The sequence below is a fragment of the Bufo gargarizans genome, chromosome 4 (assembly GCF_014858855.1).
Source record: "Bufo gargarizans isolate SCDJY-AF-19 chromosome 4, ASM1485885v1, whole genome shotgun sequence".
In the NCBI taxonomy this organism is placed as follows: Eukaryota; Metazoa; Chordata; class Amphibia; order Anura; family Bufonidae; genus Bufo; species Bufo gargarizans.
The window spans coordinates 424,608,179-424,621,822 of NC_058083.1; the positions used below are offsets into that span (position 1 = coordinate 424,608,179).

The following is a 13,644-nucleotide window of genomic DNA, read 5'->3' on the forward strand; positions in this document are numbered from 1 at the left end:
CTGATCGTCTTGTGCAGGGGCTCGTTTTTTGCAGAAAGAGTTGAGGTTTTTATTGGTACCATGTTTGGGTACATATGATTTTTTTGATCATTATTACACTTTATGGGGCAAGGTGACCAAAAAATTGGCTGTTTTGGAACAGTTTTTTTAAATTAATTTTTACAGCCTTCATCTGAGGGGTTAGGTCATGTGATAGTTTTATAGAGCAGATCGTTACTGACGTGGCAATACCCAATATGTATACTTTTTTCTTATTGATTTAAGTTTTACACAATAATAGCATTTCTGAAACCAAAATAAATTATGTTTTAGTGTCTCCATAGTCTGAGAGCCATAGCTTTTTTATTTTTTGGGCAATTGTCTTAAATATGGGCTCTTTTTTTCTGCGGGATGAGGTAACGGTTTGAATGGTACTATTTTGGGGTGTATATACCTTTTTGATCGCTTGGTGTTGCACTTTTTGTGATGTAAGGTGACAAAAATGGCTTTTTTTTTTTACGCAGTTTTTATTTTTTATGGTGTTTATTGGACGGGGTTGATCATGTGATATAATTATTGAGATGGTCGTTACGGACGCGGTAATACCTAATATATGTGTGTGTTTTTTGTTTGTTTTTAAAAAAAAATTATAGGAAAAGGCAATAAATTTTTTTTTATTTGCATTTTTATTTATTTATTTATTTTTACTTTTATTATTTTCACTTTTGTTTTATATCAGTTCCCTCTTGGATCTTGAAGATCCAGTGGGGCTGATAGTTGTACTATACTTTGCAATTCTCTTGCATTCCAAAGTATAATACTTCCAGATGTCCTGTAGGTGGCAGCACTGGACGCCTTTGCCATGGCAACCATCGGGTGCTGCAATCGCAGCGCAGCAGCCCCGATGGTTGAGAGAGGGAGCCCCCTCCCTCTATTAACCTCATGGATGCCGCTGCCGCGGCATCTATGGGGTTACGGCAGGGTGTCAGCATAGAGCTGACACTCGCTGCTGATGGCGGCGGCTCAGGAATGGTGCTGTCGCCATCACACAGAGCAGGGGGCAGCGGGCAGCGCTGGAAAAGGGGGGGATACGGCCAGCATTACAAATCGGGAAAGCATGTATATATTGGGCGGAGAGGGGGCGGACCGCATCAGGGGCAAGATACATGGATGGGGGGGCGGGGACCGATGGCAGAGGCAGGGCTCACGGTGGTGGTGGGGGGTTGGAGGCACACATGAAGGGGGCACAGATCGGGGGCTTCAGAGCGCAGATCAGAGCCTGAAACCGGCATTTTTTTTAAAACAAATTTTATTGGCAGAAAATGACAGGGTTGTATATGACTTGAAATGTCACAACAAACATTACATGTGGAAGTTAATCGCATGACAGTAAATACAGCAAACGACATCTCTATATCACATTTCTATTATGGCAAGTTGCCTGATGTAAAAGACATTGTGACTAATACACCCTCATTTTCTCCATTATCTCCTTTTATAATTTTTGTGCGCTAAACACCCCCCTCCTCCCCAAAATCCCCAAAAATATCCCCAACTAACAAAATTAGCTCCTTATGGCTCACCATGTGTGTCACCTATTGCCTAAACCTGAATTCCGTAGCTCACTACTTATCTCATCCCTCATGTCACTCACTGTCTAGCCGTCCGAGCTTCCCCTTTGTTTGTTTTTTCCAGGAGATACCACTGAGTGCCCAGGAACGGGGCAACCAATTCCATTATCTCGTCTTTGGGTAGTACCTTTTCAATGTAGTTTCTCCATTTATAAAAAAAAAAACTCTTTGTGGCTCTACCCTTACACTGTTCTGTGTCTAATCTTTCCATATACATTATCTGTTTTGCTGTGCCTAAAACCTCCTCCAAAATGGGCACCGAATGGTACAGCCAATGTCTCAAAATACTTTTCTTTGACAATAACATTACATGTATCCCCTTCATTCCAACCACCTGCGAGGAATTCCCATCCGGGTCCGTCGGGATATAATGAAAGATACATTGTTGAGGAGAGAGATCCAGTCCAACATTCCATATCTCCTTGATCTGGTCTACTACTGCCTTCCATAGTTGGGATAAGGACGGACACTCCCAGAGACCATGTAAGAGATTTGCCTTAGGTAACTGACATTTTGGACAGGCTCTGAGATAATGCGCCGGAGCATCCTTGTAAGATAGATCAAAGGCATATGTCGCCTTATGAAGGATTTTGAACTGCATCTCTCTCCAATCTTCACAGGTCACCGCCTGTCTCACTCTTTCTAGTCCCGCCCTCATTTTTGCTGTCAGCGAGTCATCCTTGAGTTCCCTCTCCCGGTGGCTAAATACCTTGTTACCCAGCCCTATGGAGTGGGTATTTTGGAGTCTGCCATACAAATCTGACAATGTCCAGGAGAAATGGGACTACTTAAAAGGTGCATTATTGAAGGCAACAGAAAATTGCATTAGACTTGTCAGTAAAAGCAAAAAAAGGAAGAGACCACTGTGGTACTCAGCAGAAGTGGCCCAAATCATTAAAAATAAAAAGCTAGCATTTTGTAATTATAAAAAAACCCAGAGCAATGAAGATAAGGAAATCTACAAGATTAGGCAGAAAGAGGCCAAGCAAGTTATAAGAACTTCTAAAGCTCAGGCAGAAGAAAAACTAGCTCAGTCTATGAAAAAAGGGGATAAGACATTCTTCAGATATATAAATGAAAAAAGGAAATTAAAATAAGGAATAACTAAATTAAAAATAAAGAACGGAAGGTATGTAGAAGAGAATAAAGGGCTAGCCGACTGCCTTAATGAATACTTCTGTTCAGTTTTTACAAAAGGAGAAGGACCTCCACTAGAAAGGATGACTATTAAATCGTTTGATGCATGTGTCTTTACAGAGGAAGATGTTCTAAGTTTGCTGTCTAAAGTGAAGACAAATAAGTCACAGGGGCCTGATGAGATACACCCAAAATTATTAAAAGAGCTTAGTGGTGAGCTGGCAAAACCGTTAACAGATTTATTTAACCAATCATTAGTAACAGGAGTCGTCCCGGAAGATTGGAAATTGGCAAATGTCGTGCCCATTCACAAGAAAGGTAGTAAGGAGGAATCGAGCAACTATAGACCAGTGAGTCTGACATCAATAGTAGGCAAATTAATGGAAACCCTATTAAAGGATAGGATTGTGGAACATCTAAAATCCCATGGATTGCAAGATGAAAAACAGCATGGGTTTACTTCAGGGAGATCATGTCAAACAAATCTTATAGATTTTTTTGACTGGGTGACTAAAATAATAGACGGTGGAGGTGCAGTAGACATCGCATATCTAGATTTTAGTAAGGCTTTTGACACTGTCCCACATAGAAGACTTATCAATAAACTGCAGTCATTGAGCATGGACTCCCATATTGTTGAGTGGATTAGGCAGTGGCTGAGTGACAGACAACAGAGGGTTGTAGTCAATGGAGAACATTCAAAACAAGGTCATGTTACCAGTGGGATTCCACAGGGATCTGTACTGGGACCAATTTTGTTTAATATCTTCATAAGTGATATTGCAAAAGGCCTCGATGGTAAGGTTTGTCTTTTTGCTGATGACACAAAGATATGTAACAGGGTTGATGTTCCTGGAGGGAAACGCCAAATGGAAAAGGATTTAGGAAAACTAGAAGAATGGTCAGAACTCTGGCAATTGAAATTTAATGTGGATAAGTGCAATATAATGCACCTGGGGCGTAAAAACCCAAGGGCAGAATATAGAATATTTGACACAGTCCTGACCTCAGTATCTGAGGAAAGGGATTTAGGAGTAATTATTTCAGAAGACTTAAAGGTGGGAAGACAATGTAATAAAGCAGCACGAAATGCCAGCAGAATGCTTGGATGTATAGGGAGAGGTATAAGCAGTAGAAAGAGTGAAGTGCTTATGCCGCTGTACAGAACACTGGTAAGACCTCACTTGGAGTATTGTGCGCAGTACTGGAGGCCATATCTCCAGAAGGATATAGATACTCTAGAGAGAGTTCAGAGAAGAGCTACTAAACTGGTCCATGGATTGCAGGATAAAACTTACCAGGAAAGGTTAAAAGACCTTAATATGTATAGCTTGGAAGAAAGAAGAGACCGAGGGGATATGATAGAAACTTTTAAATACATAAAGGGAATCAACTCGGTAAAGGAGGAGAGCATATTTAAAAGAAGAAAAACTACCACAAGAGGACACAGTTCTAAATTAGAGGGGCAAAGGTTTAAAAGTAATATAAGGAAGTATTACTTTACTGAGAGAGTAGTGGATGCATGGAATAGCCTTCCTGCAGAAGTGGTAGCGGCAAATACAGTGAAGGAGTTTAAGCATGCATGGGATAGGCATAAGGCTATCCTTCATATAAGATAGGGCCAGGGACTATTCATAGGATTCAGATATATTGGGCAGACTAGATGGGCCAAATGGTTCTTATCTGCCGACACATTCTATGTTTCTATGTTTCTAATGTACCAGCCGAGTTGTCCCGGCCTATCAAGCTCTCAAACCAGGCAAGCCTATCTGGTCAATCAACCTTTACCTGGTCCATGCAATACGACTTAACCTGGGCATATGCTAGAAAATGTGATGCTGGTAACTGATACTGAGTCTGAAGTTGTGACCAGGGAATCAATTTGTATCCCGTGGGGGTTAAAATGTGCTTCAGGGTATGGATTCCCTTCTCCCTCCATTTGTGGAATAGCGAGGATTGTCTCCCAGCCTGGAAAGCAGGGAGCGTCCACAGGGGCATATATGGGGTGATGTACATTGGTAACTTATACACTTTCCTGACTGCTCTCCAAGCAGCTGTTGTATCTCTTATCAGGGAATATCGCTTTATTACTCGGGGCATGTCTCTAATTCTGGAGTGCAAAAGGGCCACCAGGTCCTCCGGGGCTACCAACTCTGCTTCTAGAGCCCTATTAGAAAAGGAGGTATGCCATATCCAGTCCTTAATATGCCTTGTCAGGGCAGCTAAATTATACCCCCTAATATCCAGTAAATGGATCCCACCTTCCCATTTCGTCAAACAGAGTTTTTCGTAGCTTATTCTGGGGCGTTTCTTGTTTTTCCGCAGAAACTTAATAAAGGCGCTTCTAATTTTGCCTACATCTTGATATTTAATAAGAAGGGGTATGGTTTGCATCGGATACAAGAGTCTAGCAAAACTAATCATCTTCAAAAGATGTGCCCTTCCAAATAGGGATAGTGGGAGATTAGACCATTTCTCCAGTTCTTCTCTTATTCTTCTAATCAAAGGGTCATAGTTCAGAGAATAGAGAGCATTTGAATGCTTCCCTATTTTAATCCCTAGGTATGTCAGATGGTTTGAAACAATCTCCACTCTAGGATTGGGGTCAGATCGTGGAGTTTGTTCCTGTAAGTATAGGAGCTGGCTTTTGCTCACATTTATTTTATAACCAGTGGCCTCTTAATATCTCTAGGGGAGTCAAGAAAGAGTAATATATCATCGGCAAAGAAAATTAACTTTACCTCTTGCTTTCCTACTCTAATACCTCTGTAAACATCTGACCGCTTTAGATAACGGACCAATGGCTCCAGAGCTAGATTAAAGAGGAGTTGGGAGAGAGGACAGCCCTGCCTGGTGCCCTTCATAAGTTGGAAAGTTTCAGATAGAAAACCCAGGAGGCTGACCCTAGCTTGCGGTCTTTGGTACAAACCCTCTAGTGCTGATCGAATCTGACCTTTAAAACCAAATGCGTCCAGGGACCAACGCAGCCACTGCCAATTGACATTGTCAAAAGCCTTTTCTGCATCTAATGATAGGAGGGCCGGTTGGTTCCTGGAGGCTCCACTCTGACCAAGAAAGTCCTAAACAGCGAGTACCGTTCGAATATTCATAACCGCTGCTCTGCCCTTGGTGAAACCCACCTGATGGCGACCTATCAGATCTGGCATATAGTCTGCCAATCTATTCGCTAGAATCTTCGAGAAGATTTTCAGATCTTGGTTAATTAATGAAATCGGCCTATAGGAGCCTACCAGACTGGGGTCTTTGCCTGGTTTTAAAATGACCTTAATATGGGCCGTGTTTCCCGTAGGCATAATTTCCCCACCTTGCATTATCGAGTTGAAGATTGACTTCAAGGGTAAGATTATCTCCGGGGTCAGCATCTTATAAAATTCGCCTGGAAAGCCATCTGGCCCTGGCGCTTTCCCGTTTGACAATGTTTTAATTGTCCTTTTTACTTCGTCTTCTGTGATCTGAGCATTAATATTAGCTAGGGCTTCTTCTGAGATCTGGGGGAGTCTAATTTTAGATAATAACTCTTTAGCTTTATTACTATCCCATGGGCTTTGTGAGTATAGTTTGGCATAAAATCGTGCAAAGCGGTCAGTTATACTTTTCATATCTTGCAATTTCCCTCCTGTCTCATCTAAAATGTTGGACAGACACAATGTGCCCCTGTATGTCTTGGCCAAGGATGCCAACAGCTTGCCAGCCTTATTACCAAATTTATAAAAAGTGGCAGCTTTTTGGTTTAGAAATAATCTGGATTGCGCCTCTGCATAATGATCATATGTGTGCTTGGCTGTCACCCACCCTGTTCTATTTTGGTCTGAGGGGTCTTCCATGAAAAGCGTATAGGCTTTCCTAACACTTTCTGATGCCAGTTTATATTGCTCTCTGATCTTCTTCCTTTTGGCGGATACGTGGGAAATGATGCGGCCTCTCAACACTGATTTTGACGTTTCCCAGAAAAGGACATGATCCTCTACATGAGCTTTATTATCTTCCGCAAACTCCCACCACCACCACCCTTTCAGTCTATCTAGGAAGTCCTCATCAGTAAATAGGTGGCTAGGAAGTCGCCATGTGATGTTCTGACCTCTGGGGGTGATACTTGCTAGATCAATCATCACTGGGGAATGATCAGATATGACCATGTCTAAAATCTCTCCTTTTTCCACCCTGCGCATTAATTGTTGTGAGGCTAATATATAATCGATTCTAAACCATGAATTCTGTGCATGAGAGAAATGCGTGAATTCTCTCAATAGGATTAAAGAATCTCCATACATCTACTAGATCTGTAGCCTGTAGAAATGGGTCAATCGAGAAGCCGCCACTCTTAATAGATGTCTGCGAGATCTGAATTTGCTTACGATCCTCTCTTACATCCCTGACTGCATTTAAATCCCCAGCAACCAGTAATTGACCATCTCCTTCCTGTAATACCTTCGATGTTAGTTCTTTAAAGTATGTTGCATGGGCTGTGTTGGGACCGTATACATTGATAATCTTTAGCCTCCCCACATCTAACTCCAGTGTGACAGACATTAGATGCCCAGAGTCATCACTGTGACTCTCAATAATATTGTGCCGCACCTGTCTGTGTATAAGGGTTAAAACCCCCGCTTTTCTTCCTACAGATGAGGAACCCAGGACCTGTCCTACCCACATACGTCTCATACGCCAGAAGTCTGATTCCTCCAGGTGGGTCTCCTGCAGAAGGGCGATATCCACATCTAACCGCCTAAGATGCTTCAATATGGAGACTAGTTTTTGAGGGGCTCTCAGCCCCTTGACATTCCATGTCACTATTTTCAGCTATTATGGACCCACCTGGAGGAAGTGAGCTATGTTTTATCAGGTTTCTTATAAATTGGACACCATATCTGTGGAGCAAAACAGAACAACAAAAAAACATTAATCTTTCCCCCCCACCCCCCCAGAACTTACTCCTAGTGGGAGTTAAACAATACCAGCCAACAGTCTCTCTGAACTTCACTTTTTTCGCCCAACTCTGTCTAGACTGGCTGACATCTAGAACATCAGAGTAACACATCATGTTTAAGAAGCACATTAGCCACGCCAAGGCTCCATGTGCCCCTGGTTATGTAACCGGTATACCGCTCCTCCGCATTGCAACAAGAGATACAGGAAGATTTCATTACCCGCCTCAAGTATCTCAGGCATATCGGCCCCGATAACCTTTCTTGAAATACCCTCCCTTCTTTTTTTTTTTTTTCCTTTTCTTCCCCCTTCTTCATTTTCATTCTTTTCCCCTCTCTCCCTCCTATTCCTTATGTCATCAAAAATTCCCGCCCTGCGTTGACTTTCACTAGCTGGCAAGCTTCCCACTTACGGTCCGTGACGGGCGCCGAACTAAACAGAAGTCTGCTCGCTGGGTCAGTCAGCGTATGAAATCAGGCAGGTTAGGTGGTAAGTAAGAGTCATCAGTCCCAAGTAGGGCTCGAAGCTTGGCTCGGGCTCAGTCATGGGGTGCGGGGCAATGGGCTCGGAGGGTGAGACCTCGCCAGGCCTTGATGATAGTTGCCTCTCTGGGACGCTCTGCGGTCCGCTCTGCTGTCCGCTCTGCTGTCTCCCAACGCTTCCTTTGCGTCCGACGGCGTGAGGTAGGTGTCGATGGTTCCATCTTGATTGAAGACTCTTAAAGTCGCCGGATATACCAGAGCAAACTTGATCTTCTCTTGGGCTAAATAGGAGCATATCTCAGAGAAGGCCCGTCTTTTTTTTGCTACTTCAGCAGAATAGTCACTGAATAGGAGGATTTTATGCCCCCGGATCTTTGCAGCATGTCCCATTTTTCTGTATTTAGCCATGAGGGACTCTTTTTCTGCATAATTTAAGAATCTAGCAATCGTAGCCCTCGGCCTCTGTTTGGGATCCGTCCCTGATGGTTCTCTTGGCGGTCCAATATGGTGAGCTCTCTCCACCGTCAAGGGGCCCGGCAGTCCCAGTGCTTTGGGGAGATCTACTGCACATATCTGCCCAAGTTGGCCCGGAGGGAACTCCTCCGGGAGGTCCAAAATCCTGAGGTTGTTCCTTCTGGAACGATTTTCCAAATCGTCCAGTTTGTTCCTCAGGGATTGGTTTGTCTGGAGGGATTCTTTCAGCAAGGATTGTGCCCGTTCTAACTCATCCTCTATTAATCCCACTCGCTGTTCGACCTCTTGTATTTGGAGGGCATGTTGAGCCACTTCACCGTGGATCTCTTTCAAGCAAGATGCGACTGTGGCTTCTAAGGAGGCCTTAATATCTGGCGCCAAAAGTGCCGCAACCTCTATGGCTAATGCCTTGCAGGATATTTCTGCGCCCTGCGAGTGAGGAAGGGTCTGATGGAGGGGAATTGTGGATACCTCATTGACTGGCATAGCGGGAGGTTGCGATGAGGAGCGAGTGGGTCGCCTCTTCATGTCCGCCATATTTGGCTCCAGCCGTGCCGTCTCTCTGTCACGCTGCGGGAGCGAAGCGTTCAGTGCTGGGAACCGCTTCGCAATAGAAATTTCTCCATCCGTGACCTCCCGATCACGGGTTATAATTCCAGAGCTTTGTAGCTCTAATTAAGCGGCGAAACCCCCTAGGGATTGCAACAGGGGCACGGAGCTTCAGCTACCTCCGTCCTTCCATCGGCGCGCCGGAACCGGAAGTCCGAAACCGGCATTTTAACACTGCCACGATCCGATTGGTTAGTCTGCACTGACTAGACCACTCTGATTTGTCCAATGCCGGCATTACTAGACTGTATGCTGTCCGTGACCGCACCAGGGCAGGGGAAGAAGCTTTAATCCAAGCGATTTGCAGCGATTGGATTAAAGAACTGCAATGACGTCTATACACGTGGTAGCTACACGGGGTATGTGCAGCTATCACGTATATATACGGATTGCAGTCGGGAAGGGGTTAAAAACAGCGCTGGTTTGAAAGTGGTATCACTGGAGAGGAAGCACATGGGAAATGATTAATGAACTATTAAATATACAGTGCAATAGGAAGTACTATGCATACCAGGAGCATTGTGCATTTTGAAAAAACAATGTCAGAAACTACACGTTTTATATAGCACTATAGACTTTTAAGTAATAAAAAAATGGTTAAAAAAAAATGCCAGATATTACTGTAAAACCTTTAGTGGCATCTAGAATGCACTACATGCACAGCAAGCCATGAGGAGGAAAAAACTGCCTGTAGAGCTCTTGAGGAGGGACACATTTGGAGAAGGCTGCATATTATTTATTTATTTTTTACACCATTTGCCATGCATGATAAATGTGAAATTTTAATATTTTTTACATTTGGACGTAACAGTGCCAAATGATTTTTTTAGAAAAGAAATGTTAAGTTTGTTTTTTAAATATTTTTATATCATTGAAAAGTCTATTAAGGTTATTTTTCCATTTTTCTTTTAATGAGTACCCTTAGAGGACTTTAACGTCTGTATTGTTATGAATAGCGGCTATGTCCACATACTGGCAGGGCAGGGTATAATAGGAGGTGTAATAAAGTACGTCCTGCGGCATTCTGAAGGTCCCTGGCTGCCATAGCAACCGATCTGCCCCCTCCCCTTTGGTAGGTGGGTGCCAATCTGAAGACAGGACAGAGGGAGTCACAACTGCCCACGCATCTGATGGGTTAAAGGATCAGAGTTATCTCTGATGTCAGCTGCTGCTGGTAGGTGTCAGTAAGTGCAGGGAGATATAATAGCATATAAGTAGCAATCATTTGAAAGTATGGCAACATTCAGGTAATAGGCTAAGAAAAATATGTTTACCGTCACTGATAGAATATTGCTCACTTCTTGAAAAGACGGTTTAAAATGAAAATAACTAAACTTTAAATATCACTGTAAAAATATAGCAATTCCCTAACTGTTTGTAAATACAAGTGGATAGACTGCGGACAATAGGTAACACTGTTTATGGATAGTCACAGTTATCCAGTAGCTATCCATAGGGTAATAACACTAAAAAGCTGATGGCCCTTGATAGTCCTGTGACTATTGTATTGTTTAAGTCCCACTAATATCGCCACCAAACTAAGGCTACTTTCACACTAGCGTTCGGGCGGATCCGTTCTGAACGGATCCGCTCATAATAATGCAGACGGAGGCTCCGTTCAGAACGGATCCGTCTGCATTAAAATGGAAAAAAAAAAGCTAAGTGTGAAAATAGCCTCGGACGGATCCGTCCAGACTTTCAATGTAAAGTCAATGGGGGACGGATCCGCTTGAAGATTGAGCCACATTGTGGCATCTTCAAACGGATCCGTCCCCATTGACTTACATTGTAAGTCTGGACGGATCCGCACGCCTCCGCACGGCCAGGCGGACACCCGAACGCTGCAAGCAGCGTTCAGCTGTCCGCCTGTCCGTGCAGAGGCGAGCGGAGCGGAGGCTGAACGCCGCCAGACTGATGCAGTCTGAGCGGATCCTCTCCATTCAGACTGCATCAGGGCTGGACGGCTGCGTTCGGGTCCGCTCGTGAGCCCCTTCAAACGGAGCTCACGAGCGGACCGACGAACGCTAGTGTGAAAGTAGCCTAACATAGGGTCCATAGACATAAACCAAACACTGAACTCCAAGGTGTCCATGTATTTCTAGCCACCAAGGACACCTAGTACGCCGCTAACTCACTATTAGCTGATAGCATACAGCCCTACTCTATTCATTTCTAGTGCCCTGTAGCGGGCACCTCATCAGGAGCTGGTAACATGTCAGTGGAAATAATTATACTAATGGCTCGTGCAGCAGCACCGGCTGGTATGGCTGTCAACATTCAGGTAACAGTCCAACAATACTCCCTAATTGACAGCTAACTCTGCATGACCAAGCATACAAGGAAAGTTGTCAGCCACTAATGAAGCTACCCATGTAACTCTGTAACATAGAAGTGAAGTTTAAATGAATAAATTAGGGTATTTTCACACTTGTGGCAGCGTAATCCGGCAGGCAGTTCCATCGCCGGAAGTGCCTGCCAGATCCGTCAAAACGTATGCCAACTGATGGCATTTGTAAGACGGATCAGGATCCTGATCCGTCTTACAAATGCATTGAAATGCCGGATCCGTCTTAACGTTTTCATCCGGAAGACTGGATCCGGCATTCATTTTCTTAACATTTTTTTTCGGTCTGCGCATGCGCAGACTGGAAGGACGCATCCAGCATTGAAGTATTTTGAATGCCGGATCCGGCACTAATACATTCCTATGGAAGAAAATGCCGGCATTCCGGCAAGTGTTCCAGTTTTTTGGCCGGAGATAAACCGTAGCATGCTGCTGTATTATTTCCGTCCTGAACAGTCAAAAAGACTGAATTGAAGACATCCTTATGCAGCCTGAACAGAATACTCTCCATTCAGAATGCATGAGGATAAAACTGTTCAGTTATTTTCTGGTATAGAGCTCATAGGACAGAACTCTATGCTGGAAAAGAAGATTGCTAGTGTGAAAGTACCCTTACAAGTTTTACTAAATCTTTTTCCATAAAGCTATACTTTAATCTGCTCAGCTTTATAACATGCTCCCTACAGATTACATTGCATTTTTATGGTGACAGAATTATTTTAAATGATTGTTTTATATGCTTCATTTTTAGTGTTCTGGAAAAGTATGGAATCAAACCTTCTAAAAAATACCAGGTATATAATGAATTACATTTTATCAATCATGGGTGATATCTACTTAATATACCAGACTTTTTTTCCAGTTGTTTTATTGCCTAAATATGTGTTTTTTAAAGGCCAAAGTAAATCTGTAATTTTGTTTCTATGACACCTATGCAGACCTTCAAAACAAAAATCTCCTGTGCAGTCTTATCCTGCCATCATATTTTCTAATATCTGTTTTTGCTAACTTACTGAATTTGCGTTAATGTAAAGTAGGCTTTATGCTAACATAAAGAGTTCATTTGCTGTTACCAAAGTTAACATAGGAGCTGTAGAAGTGAAATAGGACATTTTAATTAAAGGGGTAAAATATTCAATATTTTTGAAACTAGTAAATGGATCTGAATATCTTTCTAATTGCCTGTAATAAGAAATATATAACATGCATCTGTTCAGCGCCACCTGCTGTTTGTTCTTTTTCTGATAACTCTGTCCACCTCAGTAACATTGCTGAAGTGGGCGCACATGCTCAGTTTCCTCCTTCAACTGCTACTAACAGTATCAGGTAGAAAGCTACAGCAGAGAGGACACCGTCCCGCTCTCATGAGCTGCCAGCTTAAAATAAATCTAGCAGAGTAAGGAATGAGGGGGAAGTCTCTAGATTTCAGATTACATTGGCACAATAAAAATGGTTGTCAAGTTAAGCAATCTAACCCAGGTATACTGTTATGGGTAGGTCATGTGTAATATATACAGCTGTTGAATGGAAGAAGGAGGAGAGAGACTATGTGTAGGAGTCCTAGTAAAATGGTAACTTTGGGAGTGCAGTTCTGCACACATTATTCAGTTGTGCAGCAGGGCACGATTGAAGCCTAGATGGCCTTGATGGGAGTGTCACACATGGAATATTTTTCCCAGCTAAAGCCACATATAGAAAAACGAATTTTCAAATACACATTATGTAGAAGAGGAGAGGACACTAAGGATAATTGGCAACCAGCCTCTGGGGCACTGCATACTGATATACAGACCAAATTGATGACGGCATTATTCAACACCATGGAAAATTAGCTATGGGACAAAATGTTCCACCAAGTAGATATTTCTGTTCTGTTGAAATATATATATTATGACCACCAGCTTATATCCAGGGTAAACGCCATGTGCAGCACAGACAGCAGCTTGACAGGCTGGGAGTGCTTCAGTAAGGTCCCGGTAAGTTGTCACAGGTATCTGTAGCCAAGCTGTTTACAGCACATTCCACAGCTGCTGGAGGATGC

The 13,644-nt window shown here is 43.1% G+C and overlaps 1 protein-coding gene across 2 annotated transcripts in view; it reads left to right on the top strand.

Moving 5' to 3' along the window:
- The window catches only part of RNASET2 (ribonuclease T2), a 167,812-nt gene that overhangs the window by 129,226 nt on the left and 24,942 nt on the right, over positions 1-13,644 (top strand). For both annotated transcript variants that reach the window (XM_044290262.1, XM_044290263.1), the window contains exon 8: positions 12,355-12,397. In XM_044290262.1, coding sequence (XP_044146197.1) covers positions 12,355-12,397 — 43 coding nt within the window. The remainder of the gene's footprint in view (positions 1-12,354; positions 12,398-13,644) is intronic.